This window comes from Strongylocentrotus purpuratus, unplaced genomic scaffold (genome assembly GCF_000002235.5).
Source record: "Strongylocentrotus purpuratus isolate Spur 01 unplaced genomic scaffold, Spur_5.0 spur5_scaffold_16, whole genome shotgun sequence".
In the NCBI taxonomy this organism is placed as follows: Eukaryota; Metazoa; Echinodermata; class Echinoidea; order Camarodonta; family Strongylocentrotidae; genus Strongylocentrotus; species Strongylocentrotus purpuratus.
Window position 1 is genome coordinate 14,749,573 of NW_022145601.1, and position 22,935 is coordinate 14,772,507.

At 38.3% G+C, this 22,935-nt stretch overlaps 1 protein-coding gene across 1 annotated transcript in view; it reads left to right on the top strand.

Annotated features, from left to right (window-relative positions):
• The first annotated feature begins 2,056 nt into the window (after positions 1–2,056).
• LOC757060 (DNA-directed RNA polymerase, mitochondrial) overlaps positions 2,057–22,935 on the top strand; it is a 25,731-nt gene continuing 4,852 nt past the window's right edge. The window contains 20 exon segments of the mRNA XM_030987414.1: positions 2,057–2,410; positions 3,790–3,918; positions 4,985–6,264; positions 6,899–6,997; positions 7,607–7,707; positions 8,383–8,620; positions 9,503–9,643; positions 10,603–10,696; positions 11,261–11,380; positions 11,383–11,465; positions 12,190–12,315; positions 14,137–14,201; positions 14,691–14,768; positions 15,526–15,592; positions 16,304–16,439; positions 17,645–17,666; positions 17,668–17,776; positions 19,407–19,507; positions 21,328–21,448; positions 22,426–22,620. Coding sequence (XP_030843274.1) covers positions 2,227–2,410; positions 3,790–3,918; positions 4,985–6,264; positions 6,899–6,997; positions 7,607–7,707; positions 8,383–8,620; positions 9,503–9,643; positions 10,603–10,696; positions 11,261–11,380; positions 11,383–11,465; positions 12,190–12,315; positions 14,137–14,201; positions 14,691–14,768; positions 15,526–15,592; positions 16,304–16,439; positions 17,645–17,666; positions 17,668–17,776; positions 19,407–19,507; positions 21,328–21,448; positions 22,426–22,620 — 3,489 coding nt within the window. The 5' untranslated portion in view covers positions 2,057–2,226.

Here is a 22,935-nt window from a genome sequence, read left to right on the forward strand (position 1 = left end):
TTTTTGTTGAAATTTCAGAAAATATTTGAAAAAGTTTGAGACAATGGTTACTGGTAGTATACAAAATTTTTAAAAATAAAAGTGAATGAATAAAACAGAAATCACATGAACATAGAGATAGAAAGAAGTATAACCAGACGTTGCGTGTCCGGAAAATTGATTTAAAATGGCAATTTGAAGAAGTTTGAAATTCTTCTAACTTCTAAGACCTTGTATGTTCGACAACATTATAAAAGACAAATATTTATGATGGCTAGTGCTATTTGATGAATAATTTTCACTAAATCTGAAGGCAAAAGAGAAAGTGTCTGGACACACGACCTCCATCACAATTGAAAGATACATTCATACGATTACATGAACTTTTATACAAAAAACGAAGTACCTTACATTTTTATCAAGAATGAAATTTATACAGATCTAGAAACAGAAAGGAAATAACACATTGACAAGAAAATAATTAATTTTATAAAAAGAAAAAGGAAATACATTTTGTTTTAAGGAACAGAATATGAAAGAAAAACAGGGAAAGATGGAGAGTGATATAAAGAAACAAAGGAAAACAAAAGAACCTTACATTTTTCTTCACATGTACATGTAAGTTATGGATGCAGACAACTTTAGGAAAAGGAAATTAAAAGACAGGGGGAAATGATTATGAAAAAAAAAGTTGTGAAGTAAAAAACAATAAGAATACTATTATATTAGATCGAGCAAAGAATTACAGTCATTTGATCTCTCAACCTGAACTTCTGCAAGCTTATCTGTATTATTCAACGTGCACAGTGCACACCTTACTGCCTTAGAATATGTCTTGTCTTAAGATCATGCAGATCAATTTGCATAAACATAATTAGAATGTAGGTTGCAAATGTCACTCCATATACTGTCATGATTGTGATATGGAAATGATAGCCAATCAAACAGAATAAAATAGATTCTAGATCTAGATCTAAAAACATTAAAGTTATAACTTTTATTTTTTTCAAGAGATTAGTTTCCCGGTTACATCTATCCATCAATGATTGTGAAATCATGGTCATGACAATCTCTCTCTGTTGTTATCCCTCCGCTTTTCAGAGATCAGCGAGTAGACCTATATCGCATTCGAAGTAGTAGGCTGCTGTGAATATGTTATAAAATCATGGAATGACTCACATTCAGTCAGATATTTAAACTCGACAAAAAGTGTCGAGAAATTGGACAATTTGTGAAACTGAATTTGAGTCTTCACTTCACTCTTCAGAGTCAGACATTGGCATTGCTCAGCAACCCACTCACAGCCAGTGGCAGTGGAGTGGTGGCTGGACAGGCTTAGCTGAAAAACTAAAATCCCTAATAAAGTAATAGTAACTAGCCATATCTAGATCTATAGAGCCTGTTAAATTTGTGATTCTGTTTCTTTGCTTTGCACACAGTAAAACAGCCACGGTCTCGATCAACCTCGGCGATACAGATTACAGATTACAGGTGGGGGATAACGACAACTGTGCAGACAAGTACCAGACACTTCACACACAACACAGGGAATACACACAGACACAATACTCGATAAGACACACACACACAGCGTGCAATGCAATGTCGATAAGAGTCAAGCTTTGCGCCGAGGAAAAAAAAAAAAAAAGGTCGAGTCTCCCAGCGGCTGACTGAGACATAAACTTGTACGCGTTCCAACAACTGACATCTCATTTCATTCAACAGTATTTAAGATTCACACGAATTCATTGAGATATCATGCACATCTTTCAAGATCACCAAAAATTGTGTAATATAAATCTCAAATTTTACCTGATTTTTCGTTGTTTTAGACCTTCATTTTCTACAGTTGCATGTTACATTAATAATAAAAGAGCTCGAATAAAATAATACAAAATTAATTTCAGTAGATTTATATTATATGGTTAGAGATTACAAATATAATAACAAAATAGAAACTATGCTGTTTATTTTATTTAGGGTAAACAACATACATTTTTAATGTCTTATCAAATTGGCATACTAAATAAACATTGAGATATTGAGCACACTTTGTAATTAAGGTGTATTCAATCATAACATGAAGGAGTGCAAAAGTATGGTACCAGTCTCACACAGATTGCAAAATAACATGCAGCATAAGTTGTACGCTGAACTTATGCAATGCGACTGTTCTGCTGGAAACGATTGATGTCGACATTGATGGTGTAAAAATGTGCCTGATAAACTGCTAGAATTTTATTTAAAATGTCGTTATTACGATTTACAATCATACGACGGAATATTTTACCTTACTTGTATGGTAAGAAATCAAATTATGAATTTACAGAGAGGAATACCCGTATGTTTTCTTCTTTCCGTGCTGCTGTTTCAGAGGATAACCAGTGCATAGCCTGCCTGCTGCGTCGGGGGAGTGTTCCTCGAAGTTATGGTAGGTCATCTCTTGCGCACGTGTGTGACTGTGACTGCATTGTGTGCGAGTGTGAATGTGAACATGGTGAATGTGCGCTGAGCTGAGCTTAGTCTGGGGAAGTGGAAGTTAACCCTGAAAATGAAGTCGATTTCAATAGAAGCAGAAAAGAAAGAGGAATAAGTCAATGAAAGTTTAGGCAAAATCTAATTAAAAATAAAATAGGCTGTTAAAAAGTGTTATCAAGGGGCGCTGGTCCAACTTTTATGAGGAAAGTCCGCATAAACGAGGCGAGGATATCCTCGTAAAGACTGACTAATATTAAATCGCATCCTAAAAAGTATGGATTGTCTGTGGACGTCTTTTTCTTTGGCGCTCTTTGGGTGTAGGGTTCCCACTCTGGCAATGCAAAAAACAGATTTTGTGTAATGGCCAGTTCACCGTCTACTTAACTTGACGGGCTGTCCGTCTTCCCGAGGATTTTGCAGATGATCCCTTTTTTTAGGACACGATTTGTCCACGTTTACAAGGTTAACAAGGATATCCTCTTTTATGCAGATGATTCTTTATATTCTTAGACCAGCGCCCCTTCTGGTTGTTGACTCATAAAACAAAAGTTAAAAGCAAGTTATGATTTTTTTTTTTTTAGGTTGAGATCAATCAAACACAAATTGGCAACTCTGTGACACAAATCTTGTAAGGTTCTCTCCCTTTTGAATTCTTTTGAAGAAAATTCAGAAATTTTTATTTTCCTTTAATAAAATGCTCCTTAAAAAGTTCTAGTATAGAAGTTGTAGACCTCAGTGTGTTAGTAAGGGCAAGCAGGAAGTTCTGATTTCCCTGGTTCGCTGAATTTAGTGAACTCCTTTTGCAATGCAAAAATAGCAACAACAAAATTCTGGAAACTGGTCGAAAAATAAGAAGTCACAAACAGAGCTTTGTTTCCATGTGAATCCTGCTTACCTGATATATGCAATTTACATGACAAAAACGTTGACCTCCAATGAGAGTTAGCAATGTTAAGTCGATCATAGGTGGGAACCCACTGGCATTCCGGAGTATGAAAAAGGATGATTTCCTATTGCCCATTTTTATGCTGGCTTAATGAGAATAGCGATTGGTGTAAAAAGTATGGGAGTGTCGCTGAATTTGCTCAATTCATCTAACTGTCATGACTTTCAGAAAGACCAATTTCCCCATACAATCCCTTGTCCTAGACAATGAATATAAACACAAATTTTGTACTTGCTTGTTTCTCCTTTTCGCTGAATTTGCTGAATTCATCTAACTGTCATGACTGTCAGAAAGACCAATTTGCCCATATAATCCCTTGTCGTAGAGTCCTAGTCTCCTAGACCATAAATATAAACGCAGATTTTATACTTGTTTCTCCCTTTCAGTTTCTCATCCTAGACGCTGCATATCCACCAGCCAGCCAACGAGGTGTGAGGCCAAGACTATCAGAGTTGTGGAGTATATCGGCGAACAACACCAACCAAAACAAGAGATCCATGAAAATCTTAGCAACGGTAAGAAAGTCATAACGGCCACCATGTCTAAGTCAAGCTTGCAAGCAACGTAAAAGGGCAGTCCGCCTCGATACAAAAGTTTTTGTTTTGTTTTCTTTTTGTAATTGGTAAATGAGAGAAGCATGTAAGTCAGCGTTTGAGGAAAGTCAAATGGAAATGAGAGAGTTATGATTTTCAATTCTATCAACTATAACGTATCTAGGATTTCTGTTGCAAACAGGTTTGTGTTAGATTTGTTCAGAACAGAAGTACAAAAAGGTATTTATGTTCTCTCAAAGTGCAAGATGTGTAGAACAGTTTGTGTAGAGTAACAAATCTAGCTTACAGATTTGAGGGAATAATGTCTTTTGAGATAAAGTGAAAACTGATCTTTTTATCTCATTCACTCATTGATACATTTCTCTCATGTGCCACTCTTTGTGTCCAATTTTTCCAGAGATGTAAATGCTTTTCCATTTCAAAATCTATTGGCCCAAATTCACAAAGGAGGTTTAAATTTAAAGAGAAGGTTAAGTTCTGGGAAGAGGTAAAAAATAATTTGTGAGTGGTATCATTCTTATTATGCAAGTGTGGAAGAACATCAGATAAGACATGTTCCCTGAAAAGCATGGCTCTTCAAATGCCTTCATATTCTAAATATGTCATGTAACATCGTAAAACTCGGGGGGGGGGGGGGGGGGGGGTAGGATTTTTACGCCACGTGTTCGTGTAGTCCCATATACATTTTTCTGTGTGCAGTGTTTGTTACTTTACCAAGACTTGGCCAAATTTCTTATCATTTTGATGTTTCCAGAACCTTGCAATTCCACACCGTTTCTTTCACAATGCAATTGCATGACCAGAGCTCAACCTCATTTTTAACCCATGGTCTAATACTTCATTTACATATAACCCATGGTCTAAAATTAGCGGGTTAAGTTAAACCTCCTTTGTGAATTTAGACCATCAAGTATATTATCTCTTTCTGATTAGCATTTTCTGGCAGTTTCTTGAACACTTTAGTAAACATTTTCAATTGCATTTTTTTATTGCATTATGTTTCATTTCATCTTGATGCATTGTACAGTTCTCCAGACGAGGATCAGCCAGCTAGGAGATCATTTCAATGGAGGGAAAATCTTCACAGTGCCGGTGCATCATTCTAGAAAACTGGATGCTAAAGAAGAAACCACAAAAAGTGCAATCAAGTCAAAGAAAGCAGCAGTTTCAGCAGCAAAACAGGATGCAGCAAAAAAGAAAGCTAAGACTACTAAAGCTTCCACAAAGTTGAAGACTAAGAATGCAAGTGCGACTGGTAAGAAAAGCACAACACCAACTTCAAAGCAGTCAAAATTGGTTTCCAAACCAAAAACAGATCAAAGTAAGAGCAAGACGAAATCAAGTAGATTGCCGATTGTCAAAAAGGTTGAGGATTGTGAGCCTTTGAAAGAAAGGACTACAAAGAACACAAAATCAATTAATATTTCTAGGAGTAATGAGAGAACAGCACAATCTAAATTATCCAAAAGCAGTGCAAAAGTTAAAGCTTCTAAGACTGCGAAGAAGGAGTCCACGCGAGATAAAGGAACATCAAGTAGACTGGATTCAGTGCAATCTGAATTATCCAAAAGCAATACAAAAGTTAAAGCTTCTAAGACTACAAAGAAGGAGTCCACACGAGATAAAGGAACAGTTAGTAGACTGGATTCAGTGCAATCTCATTCAAAACAAAATGCATCTTCTGAACTAGCATCTTTGCCATCGATGCAGTCACAATCAACTCATGCCTCAAGATCAGCAACAATATCACCTTCATCAGAAGCAATATCATCAAAGATATCATCTTCAAAAACGCAATCTTCAACATCATCATCCTTCTCTACTTCGGAGCAGTCGCCTCAACTACCTCCTTCCAAAGACAGTACGCCATCTTCGCAGCAACTGCACAACCTAAGTCTTGCCTTCAGCACAATACCTTCCAACATCACCAGAGAAACTGATAACAGACTGCTTACATCCGCGAAGCCATTGGCTAGTTCGTCCAACGTGCTGCATCAGAAACACCACGGTTTGAACACAGAGCTCGTGGACGAGGTCAGGCCAATGTCGCAGATGACGACGATGGCGAGTCTTTCCCAGCATACCTTCGACGTTGACATCGAGGATGTCTTTGAGCAGGATATGCAGCTCTTGGATGCTGCTGTCGCTGGAAAGAACCCAACCGGTCTGGAGTCGGTCGTAGACGGAAGTGCAATAAAGAGTGATTTGAAGAAAGGAACTTGGAAGAAGGTCAAGAGGAAACAGTTTACTGAGGATGCAGAGACCTACCTGAGGCCCTATATGGAAGCATCTGTCTTTAGTGATAATGTGAGTACTAGATCAGGGGGGGGGGGGTTCACAAAACTTGTCTTCAGTGACAAATGACAGTTTTTGTTAAAAGCTACTGAAATCCTTGCTCCTGATTGGTTATCAGCAGATTTGTCACTGATTTTTGTCATTTGTCATTGAAAAAAGGCTTTGTGAAACGGGTCCCATTATGATAGTATTTATAGAGCTATAGGTAATCTTATAAGGGGTTAGATGATTATCTTGAGGCATAAGCAGGTCCTTACATAGTCAAGGACCTACATGTATGCAGATAGTATTCTTCAAATCTCACACTCGGACCAAAATATATGGAAGTGGATAGTGCGTAGGATAGAGAGGGGGTACTTTGGCAAAAAATGCCATTAGAAATGACTAAGCATCGGAATTCTGGTCAGTTATATCTCCCTCCTTCCTCTCTCTTCCCCTTTTAATCACTTGCCCACCCCACCCGACCCACCTCTTTCTCTCATCCTTCTCCAAGTTCCCCTTCCCATCTTCTCTTCCCTTTTTCCCTCCTACCACCCCCACCCCTCCTCCTCCTCCTCCTCCTCTCCTCCTCTCCTCCTCTCAAAGTATTTAGTGACTTTTAATTCAGTAAACCAAATAGAATACTTATATCTTTTGTTTTTATCAGATTGAGGCAGCACAGTCTATGATGTTTGCCTTTGAGAAGCTGAATGGTGGTGTGCAGGTAGATGATTACAATACACTCCTACAAGCTTGGGCTAGGAAGGTAAGTCTAGATTTTAATATGACAAGAGACAAGGGCTGTCATCATTGGGCTATCTCTGTTTATGATTGTTGAAATGGACATTTTGTTGTAGGGGACCAGTTACCAAACACTTTGCTCTGAATGTTTTGGTTCCCTACCAATATAATGTATTTAGAAGATTAGCTTTGATTCTACTTCTCTAAAAAAATAAATTGCAAAAATATTTAATTACTCTCAAAATGAGGGTAGATAAGACTCGTCAGTAGACTACTCTAAGCACACGTGTGGAACCCGAGTCCAACTCATATTTTGTGAGCTCAGGCTTTATGTTATCCTTTATTGTCTTCATATTTATTAGCTGTTCACCAATAAGTGCTGGGTTTGGTTTGTGGTTTCATTTCTTTTTGGTAGGTGATTATTGCCCTCTAAAGCTCTGCAGCAATAACAAAATGTGTATGTCATCATAATGAAAACAATATCATAATGATACAGATGTAAAACCCATTACCTTTGTCTTTCTCTTTAACTTCCTCTTTCTCCATCCACACCTCTTTCTCTTCTAAATATCTCTCCAATCTCTCCCCAATGTGTGAATTTAATGTCTGTCTCATTTTCTTTGATTTTTAATAGGGTAAATGGGATGAAGTGCGCCACCTCTTGGCCAGAATGGTGACCAAGAACGTGACCTCTAACAAACAGACCTATGCAGCTTCACTAGAGTGCTTGGCCAGGTATGTACTCAGCACTGCCAAATCATACACATTCAGTATCCTCACAAATCATATTTTTTTGCTTGGAAGCATGAGCATGCTGTTTGCAAGCATAAGAGTGATAACATGAGAAAAACCCCTTCAGTGATTGAAGAGAAAAAAATATCGGAGGGATTCAAATGTTTCATGGTCTAGTGGATATGTTGCCGGACTCTTGATCCTTTAGGAGACGTATTAATGTCCATGTACTGGTACATTTGCCACTCCCAATCCAGGTGTAGTAAATGGGTACCTGGTAGGAAGAAATTCTTTGCATGCTGTTAACGCCTTTGGGCAGTTTAGGTAAAGGGTGATATCAGTACTTTGTGAGTGCCTTGAGCATCCCCTGGGATGGATACGTAGACAACATAAATGTATACAGTAGGCTTGCGGGTGCAGCATGTGTGAGAGAGGGAGGATTGAGGAGTCCTGAAAAGGACTCTCGGTAATCTTTTTCTTGACGTGTGTTGTCCTGAAAAGGACTGACTTTTTCAAGACTACACCAACAGTCCTTTTCAGGGCTCCTCAATATATATATATATGTATATCTACATCACTATGCAAGCCGATACTTACAAGCAGCATCTAACATAAATGTAGATTATTCTATTATGATTATAATCTCATTATTATCACCTACTTACATTTATCAACCAGGTGTGAAGAGCCTGATTTGAATATTGTCCAGAAAGGCATGGAGCAGATGGAAAAGGACGGAATAACACTTGAAGACATCCTTTCCTTTGGATCGTTCAGCGGCGAAGGGCGCCCCCTTGTGATCAAACTTATCCAGAGGTTGCTACCTGACTACGAGCCTCCTGGTCCTGTAGCTAAGGCTCAATGCACTACTAGGATTGTAGAAGATCTGTATAATGAAAGCTCATCTTCAGAAAAGGTAAACAGATTATTAATCTTTTTATACCTTCTGGGGCATGTTTCACAAAGAATAAGATCGATTTTTAGTTAGACTTAACTATGGCAGGCCGTTCATACTACTTTTTGCTCTCGCCATTTACTGGCATTGGTCTCTCAAGAGACGTACAAATCGTGGTCACAGATCTACAGAATTTACACTTTTTGATAACTCATTGCTGAAGGAAAAAATATTATCTAAAGATCATAATGGTGAGAGCAACCAGAATGGCCTGCTATAGTTAAGTCCAACTTAAAGTTGATCTTAGTCTTTGTGAAACACTCCCCTGGTCATCTTTTGTGCTTAACTCCTGTCAAATTTGTTCGTTGAACTGTAGTGACACTATATTTGTGGAGAACAATACAAAATACAGGTTAACGCAATCCTTTTTTGTCACTTTGACATTGGCAAGAACCATATTGGCATTAAAACCTAGTTCTACTGTCCCTTAGATGGGAGATAATTGTTCCAGATATTTGCTGCTTTTGTGTATTTGGTTGGTTACCAAATTGTACAGAGAGTTAATATTGACCCCTCCTCCCCCCCCCCCCCCAAGAAAAAGCATTGATACTCTGCAAGAACCTTGTTTTCTTTACAAGAACTGTACTTATACACACCAAAGATTGGGGGGGGGGGGGCCTGCATTGACTTTCCACACCGGGGATAGGGGGGTGCCTTCATAGGCATGGAACATGCATACGCATATCCTAAATAACATCGAGTGGGGGGGGGGCGGGGTATATTGTCTTTAGGGTTGCAGTGGGTTGTACACATGAAAATGATAAAATTTTAAGAAAAATCAAATGTGTTTATTATGATTGATACAAATTATAAGTCCCTTGAGCTCCTTTTTTTCACTCTCAGGGTTCATCTTTGCTGGAGCTGATGACCAGAGAGGACCTAGAGCGTAAGATCAGGCAGCAGTGGGCCATGGAGCTGGCAGAGACGGTCACCGTGACATCGGTGGAAGAGATTGGGGAACCGGACGCGACCACAGCTCAGAGGGTAAGGAGCCCCAGGGCCCTGTTTCATAAAACCTGTTATCAATAACAAGTTACCATACCTGGGGGGGGGGGGGGTGTTTCACAAAGATCCTAAGTTGGACTCAACAATTATGGAAAGCTGTTAGCATCTATGAAAATATTTTGTAAAAGTTATTTTATGCATTAAATATTGATTTATATCCTTAATGTTTTCTGTTATCAAGGCTTTTTCATGTTCTTGATGTGGGCTTTATGAAAAAGTCTAAAATACTTGAATTTTCGCTTTTGAATATACTTTATTTTAAGGCTACAAACGTCTCTCCATAATTTGTAAGTCCAACTTAGAATCAAGTTCGACTTACAGATTATGAATCTTTGTGAAACACCCCGCTGTTATAAGCTCCTGTAATCGTGCCATCTGATTAGCTGAGAGCAAATTCGTCATAGAACTTCAGCATTTGTTATTGATACCAAGTTTGAACACAATTGTATTTCCCGTCCTTCAGAGACAATTGTTTTGAATAGTCTTGTTGGCTGAGAACCCTTCATATAAAGATTAATATCAATAGTAATGATAATGAAGATGCTGATGATGGTGATGATAACATTTTTTTTAAACGCATGCCTACATTATAATCCAAGATGCTGGCCTGCATGTTTTGCCTCTTTTCTTGGACCAATATTATCATTTTCAAAGTCATGAAAAGGCACTAAAATTCAAATTTGTTCTACAACAACTCCAAATGACAAAATAATCCCAGCTATGAATTTTTTTAAGGCATTTGATAGTGGCCAAAAACTTGAAAATTTTCAGCATTAAAAAAAAAAAAAAAAAAATTGCAGATTTTTTTCTGATCATTTTTATTGATCCGCGACCGGAAATTATTATCCGATCTCTACTGATCGGCTCAAGATCGGTCCCCGATCTGATGATCGTTTACAGGCCTAATCGTATGATATATTCTGTTTTTTTTCTTGCAGAGAAAACTTCTTGATCGGCATCGTGTTCACTGGAGAAAGTCTCTCAAGAGAGCGTTGGAAAATGAGAAAACTCGCCAACATTATAAATTCAAAAGTGAGTGATAGTATAGGTACTGTATGCATCAACTATCTTATTGTTCCCCTCACTACCCTTTCAACTTCCTCACGCCGGTTCAACGTCACCCTGTAACTCTATTTTTGCCTCTCATCCTTTTTTTTTTTTTAAATCTCCTCTTTTATACATCCCTGTCAATCTCATATGTCGCTCTGTGCTTCACCTGTGCTTTGTCTATTTGTTTGTTTATTTGTTTTGGGGGGAATTTGGTTGAGTAATATGTTCTGTTACTATTGTTTGGAAAATTCAAGAATTCATTATTCCCCAATTTTGTGTGCCTCTTGTCTTGATATGTGATGGCATCTTGAAGAGAAAGATATGCTTGGGAAAATGTCAAAATATTTCAAAATGTCATTTATTTCTATTTGTTTTGGGGGAATTTGTTGGAGTTATGTCCTGTTACTATTGTTTGGAAAATTATTTGTCATATTCAAGAATTCATTATTCCACAATTGCCTCTTGTCTTGATATGTGATGTTGTCTTGAACAGAAAAATGTCAAAATATTTCAAAATATCTTTCTTATCTAACCTTTGCCCCCTAGGTCCCAACTTTGCCTCCATCTGCTACTACCCGTTCATGGTCCTGCTCCAGCCAGACGAGTACGTTGACCTCATGCTCCAGTCATTGTCTAACATAGCGTCTACCACCGAGGGCAGTATGACCATGCCCTGGCTCGAGACCTGAGTAACAAGCTGTACAGGAAGTACTGCATCCGAGCCAAGCTGAAGCAGGGCAATGCCCAGCAGGTACATTGGGCTGAGGTTGCAAGTGTGAATGGGGTCTTAATGTGAATTCATGCACTAATACGAGGTATAGAGTGCTTATATTACAATGTGAATAGGTCTTGATGCGAGTTCACATACTAATACAACATGGAGTACAGACTGCAGTGTGCTCAGATTACAAATGTAAATGGGGTCTTAACGTGAATTCACACACTTATACAACATGGGAAACAGAGTGCTCAGACCACAAATGGGAATGGGATCTTAACGTGAATTTACACACTAATACAGCATGGGGTACAGAGTGCTCAGATCAAAAATGTGAATGGGGTCTTGATGTAACTTCACACATTGATTTATGCTAATGGAATCTAGATTTGCTTGTGGGCTCACATATTTAGGACAATGTGGGGCACAGAGTGCTTAGATATTAGATATGAATGATGTCATCATACAGCTAAGTGTGTTACATTTATAATCAATGTTGAGTACAGTGTATAGAAGGAATGCTCCTAGAAGATTCATATTCTTTACAGATTACATGTGTTTTTTGCTTCATGTGAAAGACTAAACAAATGTGATGACCAAAATTATTATCGAAGAAAAGTTGAAGATACACTGCATTAAAGTGGAAGTCATTAGTTGCAAAATCAACTTCATGTTTTTAATTTGGGAATTGACCAAATATAGTTGCTTATTTCTTCTGTTCAACAAGGCTCTTTTTTTTCTTCATCTCCCACCTTAGATTGAAGAGCTGTACGGGGCTTATGTCTTACGCTCAGTAGACGATCAGGAGACTAATTTTGAGTTGCCTAGGGAGTCCTTTCACGAGCTGGAAGATAAGATGCTAGGGAGCTCATCTCTAGACCAGGTATAGGAACATGTTCACTCTGATTGTTTTTTGTTTTTTGTATTGAAATTGTCTTTTTATTTTTTAATCACTTCAAAGTACATTGATATATTTGACAAATGATTCGCACACCAGTGAAAATGAACATTTGATTACATAATGCATTGAACATTATACAGCTTATTAACATATCAAATATCTTTCTTCACTTATCTGACAATGGATATCCACTGGGCCATGCCCTGTCACCTGCTGTCATGGGCAGCTTTTTTATCGTTACATATAGCAATGTATCTTTCCATTTTGTATGATTTGATTAATAAAGAAATACAATCAGTAATATTTGGTTTAGCTAATTTGCATCTATTCAGGTAATTGTTTTTTTTTGCAATTATTAATATAAGGTTAAAAAGAATATAATTCTTCGACAATATACCAAGAATTACCATTTTTTCTGTTAACATCGAAAAATCAAAATAGTCAGCTCTTTTCCAAGCCGACTCCAAAAATCTTATACTTTTGTACATTTCCAAAAAAGTGTTCAATTGTTTCATTTTCTAGGTCAAAAAAATATTCATTGTTTGTTGGTATTATGGTGATGATCCATTACTTGGGAATGAATTCATGCATCAGTTGGACTTTGTCCACAGGATATGTTACTTCGGATTGGTCCGAGTTGAATTTCGACTGTTCTGGAATTACCAAGGAATTGTTATTTAAAGCCCCTCTGCACTAGTTTGGCATGGACAGATTATACCTCCCTGCAAGGTCAGGCAGGTGGTATCTCATCAAATCAGCTCTCAATTAACATAAGAAAAGGGGCATCATGGGGATTAACGTCAACCGCTTAGGCATTGTTGGCTGTATAGAAGGCGCAAGTAGCTATAAGTAGTGCAGTGGGGCTTTAATGTTCTTTCATATATTGAGATCTGAGTGCTCTTTCCTTTCTAAAACATAGACATATGGATCCTTGATGAGTTTTATAACATGCAACGTTGATGCATAGGAAATGGATTTAGTCCAAATGTGTACCGGAAATCTCCGTGTATAAGTCGCACTTTTTTTCCCGTTGGGGAGAAATCGGGGGTGCGCCTTATACACAGGTACAGGATATTTTGACTCCTTAAAATGCTTCTTTTTAGTGGTTTTTGATAAGCCCGAGTCATTAGTTTTTTGTGCTAAACGTTTAACCGTTAAATGTATAACCTTGCTGATAATTATTGTTTTTAGATCTCTGTAGAGGCAACAAAACTTGCCGATAATTATTTTTTCTAGATCTCCTTAGAGGCAACAAAACCTTTCCGATAATTATTGTTTTTAGATCTCCGTAGGGGCAACAAAGTCTTGCCGATAATTATTGGTTTTAGATCTCTGTAGGGGCGACAAAACCTTGCCGATAATTATTTTTCTTAGATCTTTGTGGTGGCAACAAAAACCTTGCCGATTGGAACTAAGTTAGACCTTTGTAATGATGTTGGTTTTAAAACTAAAGATGACCAATTTTTTTTTCCTGATTTTTTTATTTTGTTTGGGGGAGGGGGTCTTCAAAATAGGGGTGCGCCTTATACACAGGTGCGCCTTATACACGGGGATTTGCGGTATCTTTCCTGTATTTATTTCTTGTCTCAGCCAGTGTGTATTTTACTTGCTCTCTCACTTATTGCTTGATCTTGAACACGTTTTAATAATAATTTCCACCCATCTCACTCGCTTTCTGTCTGTCACTATCTTTTTCTGACTCTTTCTTTCTCTGTCTATTTCTTTCTCTTTCTCTCTCTCATCCTCAACTTCTCTCTCTCTCTCTCTCTCTCTCTCTCTCTCTCTCTTTTCTCTATTTGACAGGGTTTCAATGCTAAAGTGTGGCCACCAGGAGTGATGATAGGGGTAAGTTCTTTGATCTCATCATCGTATCTATTGAGATGGTGCCATTCCTTTTCGTAACCTTTGTGTTGCACTTTGATTGATGCGCTATTTTATTTTTTAAAGATTTGAATCATTATTTTCAAAAGAATTGACATAATTGAAATTTAAGTATAGTCCCTTCAGACACCAATATTGTAGTTGACCAATTGAATATGAGATGCTTATCCTGTATATCATTGTAACACATGTTTTTTATTGCACTAAATTAAGTACAAAATACAAGACTGAAGACATACTGGTAGGAAGAAAGTCCTTAATGATTGAGGACCTTTCCATGGTACCTCGGCTTAAGCCAAGGTAATGATATGATTGCAGGGCCCTCAGGGAGAACGTCATGAATACCGATGAGGCTAGGCTGATGAAACGAGACATATTTTCATTTTTTTGTTGTTGTTGGTGTCATTATCATTATCAATGGCATATGTTGTTGTTATCATATCATAAAAGTGAAAAACCTTCATTTTATTTGACAGATTGGTACCCTTGCTGGCTGACATGATGTTGAGAGAGGTTAAGATAGATGCCAACATGCACAACAGTAAGCCAGAAAGGTAAGGGAATATATGGACTCAAGTAGTAGAGTTGGTATATACATATACCCCAGCCCCCTCCCCACACCGGCTTAGTGTTATTTAGGGCACGCGTATGCATGTTCCCTCCCTTTGAACGACCCTATCTTCGATGTGTATTAGTCAATACGGGCCAGATTTTGTTGCCTGAAAAGTCCCCCTTTACCAGAGATTTTACGGAACATGAATGTGGTCCCTCCGACCCTGGAGGGGGGGGGGGGGGGGGGGGGGGGGGGGGGGGGGGGGGGGGGGGGGTGGGGGGGGGGGGTGGGGGGGGGGGGGGGGGGGGGGGGGTAAATACATGTATAAGGGATTTTTTTTCTCTCTCTCTCTTGGGGAGTGGGGGGGGGGTAGCATTTGTGTGTTTTCAAGTATGTATACATTTGCTAAGCATGGATTGAACAAGATTAATTTATAAGATCAAAAGTAGTTCTCATTTCTTTTCATGATATCATTAAGGTTATGATCATGGGCTATGTAGAAACTTCCTTTTTGAAGAGAATGATCAGGAGGACTTATGGATGCTATTTCCTAAAAACAATAAGTGTCATGGTTTAGTTGCATCCTTCTGCTGAAACATGTATTTATCTTTGGAGACATTTCCATGTAGTGGAGGTTGGTGGTGCAGCAGGGATTTGAACTATGACCCTGTGAACTCATCTCCTAGACCATGGTCATAAGGTTCTTGACTTGAACAATCCTATGCGTTGAAATACATTCTCATTTATTTTGCTTACAGACAATGGATCCCTGCCCTGTACCACATGTATACATACAGGAGCTTCAAACATGTTGGATTCATTAAGGTAAAGAATTTATCTTCCTATGTGTTACCCCCCCCCCCAAATCTCTCTCTCTCTCTCTCTCTCTCTCCCTCCCTCTCTCCCTCTCTCTCTCTCTCTCCTCTCTCTCTCTCCATCTCTCTCTCCATCTCTCTCTCCATCTCTCTCTCTCTCTCGTTCCCTCTCTCCTCTCTCTCGTTCCCTCTCTCCTCCTTCTCAATCTCTGTAGCACTTCTCATTCTTTCTTTTTTTTTCCTTTTCTCTGAAATGATGAAATTACAGCCATGTAGAATTTCAAATATCACAGTTTGATGAAATAGACGGGATCATCTGTTTCTTCAAGATAAACATAATTTCTATCAAGTCATCTTAAGTTTGTACTTGCCATTGTTTTGTAATGATTTTTACAGTAGTAACAAAGGGAATTTAGGTAACAACAAATAAGTTGGATGGCAGTCGATTGATTTTTTTTTAATTGTTCGAACTCTTGTTCGTTTATTTTGTTTTATTACTGGAAAGACGCGGATGATGTCAAGGTTTTTGCATGATTCCAGACAGATATGCAAAATGCTATACACTTTTTTCCAGAACAGAACTGAACTGAACTGGATAATTAATGGTAGTGCAGTATATCATAGTACAAGACTTAATCATTTTATGAGATGAAGGATGATAGATAAATAGACGTGAATCTATTTAGAAATTGTATTCTCTTCTTTTTTTTCTCTGGTTTAGCCTCATCCTACGTTGGTAGATCTGTTCCAGACAGCGAAGGATCCTAACCTTGAGTTTGATACCAATATGCTTCCCATGTTAACCCCGCCCATCCCTTGGACGTCGGTCAGATTTGGTGCTTATCCACTCAGTTCAAGTAAGTAGTTTCTTCTTCTCTACCTTCTCCTCCTCCTCCTATTCCTGCTTCTCCTTCTCCTATTCTTTCTCCTATTCCTTCTCCTTCTTCTTCTTCTCTTCCTTCTCCTCCTCCTACTCCTCATCCTCATCGATCTCCTTCTCCTTCTCCTCCTATTCCTGCTCCTTCTCTTCTTCTTCTTCTTCATCTTTCTCCTTCATAAGGTTTGTAAGGTTTGGTGCTTATTCACTCAGCTCTAGTAAGTAGTATCTTCTTCTCCTTCTTCTCCTTATACTCATATTCCTCCTCCTCCTCCTCCTCCTCCTCCTCCTCCTCCTCCTCCTCCTTCTACTCCTCCTATTCCTTCTCCTCTTCTCCTCTTCTTTCTCTTCTTCTCCTCTTCCTTCTTCTTCTTCTCCTCTTCCTTCTCCTTCTTCTCCTCTTCCTTCTCCTCTTCCTTCTCCTTCTCATCCTCATCCATCTCCTTCTCTTCTTTCTCCTCCTTTTTCCTCCTCCTTTTCCTCTTCTTCATCTTTCTCCTTCATAAGGTCTGGTGCTTATTCACTCAGCTCTAGTAAGTAGTTTCTTCTTCTCCTGCTCCTCCTCTACCTCCTTTTCTTTTTCCTTCTCCTTCTCCTTTTCCTCCTTCTTTCTCCTTCATGAGGTTTGGTACTTATCCACTCAACTCTAGTAAGTAGTTTCTCCTCCTCCTCCTCCTCCTCCTCCTCCTCCTCCTCTTCCTCCTCCTTCTTTCCCTTCATGAGGTTTAGTATTTATCCACTCAGCTCTAGAAAGTATTTTTCTTTTGCCTCTCCTTTATACTCTACATGAATATAATCTGACAGGGGTCTGATTTTCGTTATAAATCTGCTGTAGCATTTAAGCACTGATAGGGGACGTGTTACCATGACAACCTTACTCACGCACATCACTCCATATTTTTCACTGCAGCTGAGAAGGAATGTCACTTCACGTTTACCTCAGACTGTCGTCTACAACACCTAATGATACTGATATAAACAGGATAATAGTGATGATAAGCCATTCATGGGATTGTCTACAATTATTTGAAAAATCGATTAGATATTTGCTCTGACTGAGAGGTTTACAATGCCCCAAACTCTGATTTCTATTTTATTTTATTTTTATTATTATCACTGTTCAGAACCCGATACAGTGAATGGAATTCCCAATTTGATTTTTTGGTCTCTTGTTTTTGTTTGAAGCCAAGATCATGCGCAGTAAGATGAGCTCACCAACATCTAGATTTGTTAGAGAAGACCCCACCCCAAGAGCTCTACCCCATCCTAGATGCCCTCAATCAACTCAGTACTGTACCATGGATCATTAATAAACCGGTAAGTACCACCATCAGGCAACACGACTCTTCCTTCTCAACAATTGAAACTTCTCCCAGGGGGTGTTTCACAAAGACTAAGATTGATTTTAAGTTGGACTTAATTATGGCAGGCCGTTCATGCCACTCGTTGCTCTCACCATTATGATCTTAAGTAGTATTTTTTTTTTCTTCAATCATGAATTATAAAAATGTAGATTAGGGATTATGATTTGTACGTCCCTTGAAAGACCAATGCCAGTAAACGGCATGAACGGCCTGCCATAGTTAAGTCCAACTTAGATCCGATCTTAGTCTTTGTGAAACACCCCCCAGGAAGCCTAACATTCAAAGCTATTGTCCTTAAAACAGACTGATGAACATTAATATGTCCGAATGTGTCAGGAGAGCTGAGGTATTTTGTTTCCAGTTCATTGGGACTGTGCCATGGACCAGTGATGGCCTGGTGGGAGGGTTGCTGCCCGGCAAGCAGTGGATAGAAAGTTCAAATCCCGCTGGTTCCAAGATTTGTTCTGACTTGTTTTCAATTACAAGATCGAGCATGCGATCTTTATCTACTGGGTGTGCAACCGCGGACCTTAAGATCCATAGTCCGGTGACATATCCACTCGACCACGACACCTCTACGTAAACAACTCATCCTCGTCAATGAATCCCTAGTAATCTAATCCATCAAGCACAACCTTCATTTTAGGAAGCCTAACATTCAAAACAACTCGTCGTCCTCATGAATCCCTGATGATTGAATCCATCGAGCGCAACCTTCCTTTTAGACCCTTCAGATGTTATTTCATTTTTTTTTTCCTCCTGAACACTCAGACAGGAAGTGTATTTCAGAACATAATAAACTGGCTTATAATTATTAATTGTCTGTGAGAATTTAGTTACTGATTTCAACTGAATCTGAGATCGTCAAAGCCTAACTACTGTTTTCAAAAAGGGGATGTCCATGTTCCAAAAATGATTGCTCTTTTTTTAATGAGCCTATTGAGACTGTAAGGCACAGCATTCATGAAAGTTAAACGGTAAATAGATTTCCCTGAACTTGCAACATATTTTGGTTCATTGATGGGTAAAATTATTTCAGCATCATAGATATCATTTGAATTCCACCCCCCCCCCCCCCCCCCCCCCCCCCCCCCCGTTCCCACACCCCACACACTTTTCGTAAATTGGTATTCACAATCATTTGTAGTGATCTGTCAGCTTATTTCTCATGGTAAAGATATGAATTTAAATGGGGAAAAAAAATCCTAAAATTAATTGTAAATGTTCATGTCCTAGCAATTCCTAGCAATTCTGTATTAGTTGTAATATACAGTGAAAGCCTTATTTAAAGACCACCCAAGGGAGACAAGAAAAGTTGTCTTTATAGGTAGGCGGTCTTTATGTACAGGTCCCTTTAGTACATGTTTCAATGAGAAACCATTTTCAAGGAAAACAAAAATGTGGTCTTTGTAGACAGGTGGTCTTTCTATACAGGTGGTCACTAAAGCAGGTTTGACTGTAGTACTTAATACATGAATTCAGATATTGTATTTCATTATATTATAGCTACGTTGGCATGCTGTCCTTCTCTCATAACTTTCCTGTTATATAGTAATTTTTTCTTTAAATGTCTTTATTCCTAGATTCTGGATACAGTGATATCTGTATTTAGGGATAGCGGAAGTAAAGCGCTTGATGTGCCTCAACCAGCATCAGCTTGCCCTCATCCACCAAGAATCACTAGGTAAAACAAATCTTTTTCTATCAATGTTATCTTCATAATCATAATTATCATCATAATCATTATCATTATCATCCTAATCATTATTGTCATCATCATCAGAGATGCCAACTAGTACGGATTTCCCGTAATTTCTACGGGAAATCGGCCGATTACGGGCGGTACGATTTTCATACCATAAATTCCGGATTTTGCCGATTTTGCCGATTTTCAAAATTAGCACTTTAAGGTTTAGCACGTTTAAGGTTTAGCACGTACTTTTGACTATTGCAGCGCAGCCATCCTTGAATCCATGCATAGAAATCCCACAGGGCTTCCGATTGGACCATTTGTTATCTAGCACACCCCTTTCAGTGCATACATGTGCATACAACATGTGCTTCGCGAGCGGGGGCCGGGTGAAATACCTCTCTTGGCCGCGCCGCTACCGCCCGCCCATGCCCAGCGCCAGGCCTCGCTACGCTAGCGCCGTGTACACTGTCGGATTTCTCACAGGCTGTCACAGCGTTCGTCGATTTTCGTCGACAATCTGAACTCATGTTGGTTGGATTTAGATATCAATCATCATGTCTTCCACAACTAAGAAGCGTGGCAAGAAGTTACAGACTTTTAAAGAAGAATACAGTAAGAAATGGAAATGCATCGTGTAACACCAACTAATGAACAGGTAGACTATGTTACTTTTATTTAACTTGTTGTGCTATCGCGCTTGCCTGCGGGAGCTGCGCTTGCCAGCGTGCAGAAAAAATTGCGTCGCGCAGAAAATTACGGATTTTGTCTCCAAATTACGGATTTTTAGCCTTATGATTACGGATTTGTGCTCTGAAAGGTTGGCATCCCTGCATCATAATCATTATTGTCATCATAATCATTATTGTCATCATAATCATTATTGTCATCATAATCATTATTGTCATCATAATCATTATTGTCATCATAATCATTATTGTCATCATAATCATCATGATTATTATAATCATCATCATCATAATTATTATAATCATCATCATCATCATCATCATAATCATTATAATCATCATCATCATCAGAATCATTATAATCATCATCACCATTGTAATCAACATTGCCCTCATTCACCAAGAACCACGAGGTAAAACAGATCTTTTCTATCATCGTCATCAGGAACTTACATTAATTTATAAGATAATGTGTAATAATTTGATTGTAGCACATTGTTTCTACCTTTGTCATCTATCGGTTTGTATTTTTATTTTGTATTTAAAATCCAATCTCAAGTTTTGGTTGCAATAAAGAAGTAATATTGATGATAATCATAATCATAGTAATCACCATTTTATCATAATCATCATAACCATTATCATAAACATGTTTATCACTGTCATCGTTGTCGTCATCACCATCATCGCTTTCATCATCACCATTATCATCATCATCATCATCATCATCACCATCATCACCACCACCACCACCACCATCACCACCACACCACCACCATCATTTATATTTATTAGACCGAGGCTCTGTTGCTTAAAACTTACCATTGATGGTAACTGTGCCATCCATATTAACTACCATGGCAATATCACTCAACAGCCAATCCAATCAAGGTTCCCATGGAAGTTACCATACAATGGGACTCTGGAATCATTGTTCTAAAAAAGTTGTGGGATTCTGTTGTACATTCTTTAGAGTACTTGGGTACTGTAATTTAGATATGATATGGAGAACAGGTGTATGATTTTTATAAGAAAATTTACCTTAACACACAAATATTTGGCCAAGAGCATCACACACATTGTCTGTGAATCTTTCTTTTTATCCGATTTGATGTTCGTGTGTAGTGATGTCTCTCGAGAGGAGCTGGCACAGATTCACAGAGAGAGGGCAGCAGCTCGTAAGATGCAAGCTGAGATGCATTCATTGAGGATGGACATGCTGTACAAGCTTTCCATAGCAGACAAGGTGGGTCCTATCAACCTTAAAGGCATTGTTTAACATTGTTAAATCTGAGATGCATGGCCCTACGTGTTATCAGTGTCTGTGATATGGTGTAATATTAAAGTCCTAAAAAAATTGCGCTTCAAAATGATCATGAAGTGCCTCAAAAAAGTAAAATCTTTGAGTGACCAGTTTTACCTTACTCATTTTCCCCAATAGACTAGTGTTATGAAAACCGTTAGAAAACGCAAAATAAAATTTCGATTTTTCAATCAGAAATATCTTGATAATCAGACATGCGATCGGCTTGTTAAAGACATGGGAATCCTGAATGACCTAAAGGTTTGTAATTATGATTGCAGCATGAGCTAAATCAAGGATTTAGTTTAAGGATCTGAGACAAAGTTACCCAATCCCTTTAATTATTTCATTTCAAGTATGTATAAGAACTTTTCCAGATACTTCAGGAAACTTTCTATTAGCACCCATTGTGATAGTCATGAGTAAGAATGATACAGCAAATAACTGTCTTCCTTTGGTAACCAAATATAACCATTATCATATCAAATTGTGAGAATGTTAGGCTGGATAAGTATCACACTATATTTTCCTTCAAATATTCAATCAACATTTTTTTTAAACAGGATTTAATAGTCCCTTTCCTCATTGCAATCAATGAATAATACCTTTAAAGCATTTATAGAAGTAAGAAGAAAATATTAAAAAATTAGGACATGTCCTGAGCTATACATTCTTACTAAAGATAGTGGATTGATCTGGTTTTAAATTTCACATTGTCATTAAAAATCTCAAACCCATAGCAACAAGAGCAGGATAAAACGAATTACTTTCATGGTTCAAAATTTGACGATTATAATAATGAAAGCTAAAGGTTTTTTTTTTTTAAAGTTCATCAACATACAACTGGAGAAGTCCTCAAGAAATCTGCAAGTGTATCTTCTTGTTAATCTAAGGATATTGTAACCTTGTTTATTTTTTAGGTCCGAAATGAAATTTTCTGGTTCCCACACAACATGGATTTCCGCGGGCGTGTCTACCCCTGCCCTCCACACTTCAATCACTTCGGCAATGACGTTACCAGGAGTCTCCTCTTTTTTGCCAGGGGGATGCCCCTTGGTGAGGAGGGCTTCAGGTGGCTCAAGATACATCTTGTAACCTCACTGGCCATAAGAAAGGTGAGGAGCTCTGGAGTTTGAATTTAACCGAAATACCCTTATTGGTAGAAAGTATCTCTATTTTGTTTTGTTTGATATCTGTGCCAGCTCACTGCTTAAGATGCTAAGATTTTAGGATCATAAATTATTATAAATAGTTTAGGCAGACAAATGCTGATGTCCATTTATATTATATATGAAAGTCTGAGAAGTATACTGTTGATGTTTGACATAAAGTAATGGAAAACATTTTTTTAGGACTTTGGTTTTAGTAGATGATGAGTCAGATGGTTCTTGTGAATGGACCATGACATGAAGGGGAAATGTTGGTTATTT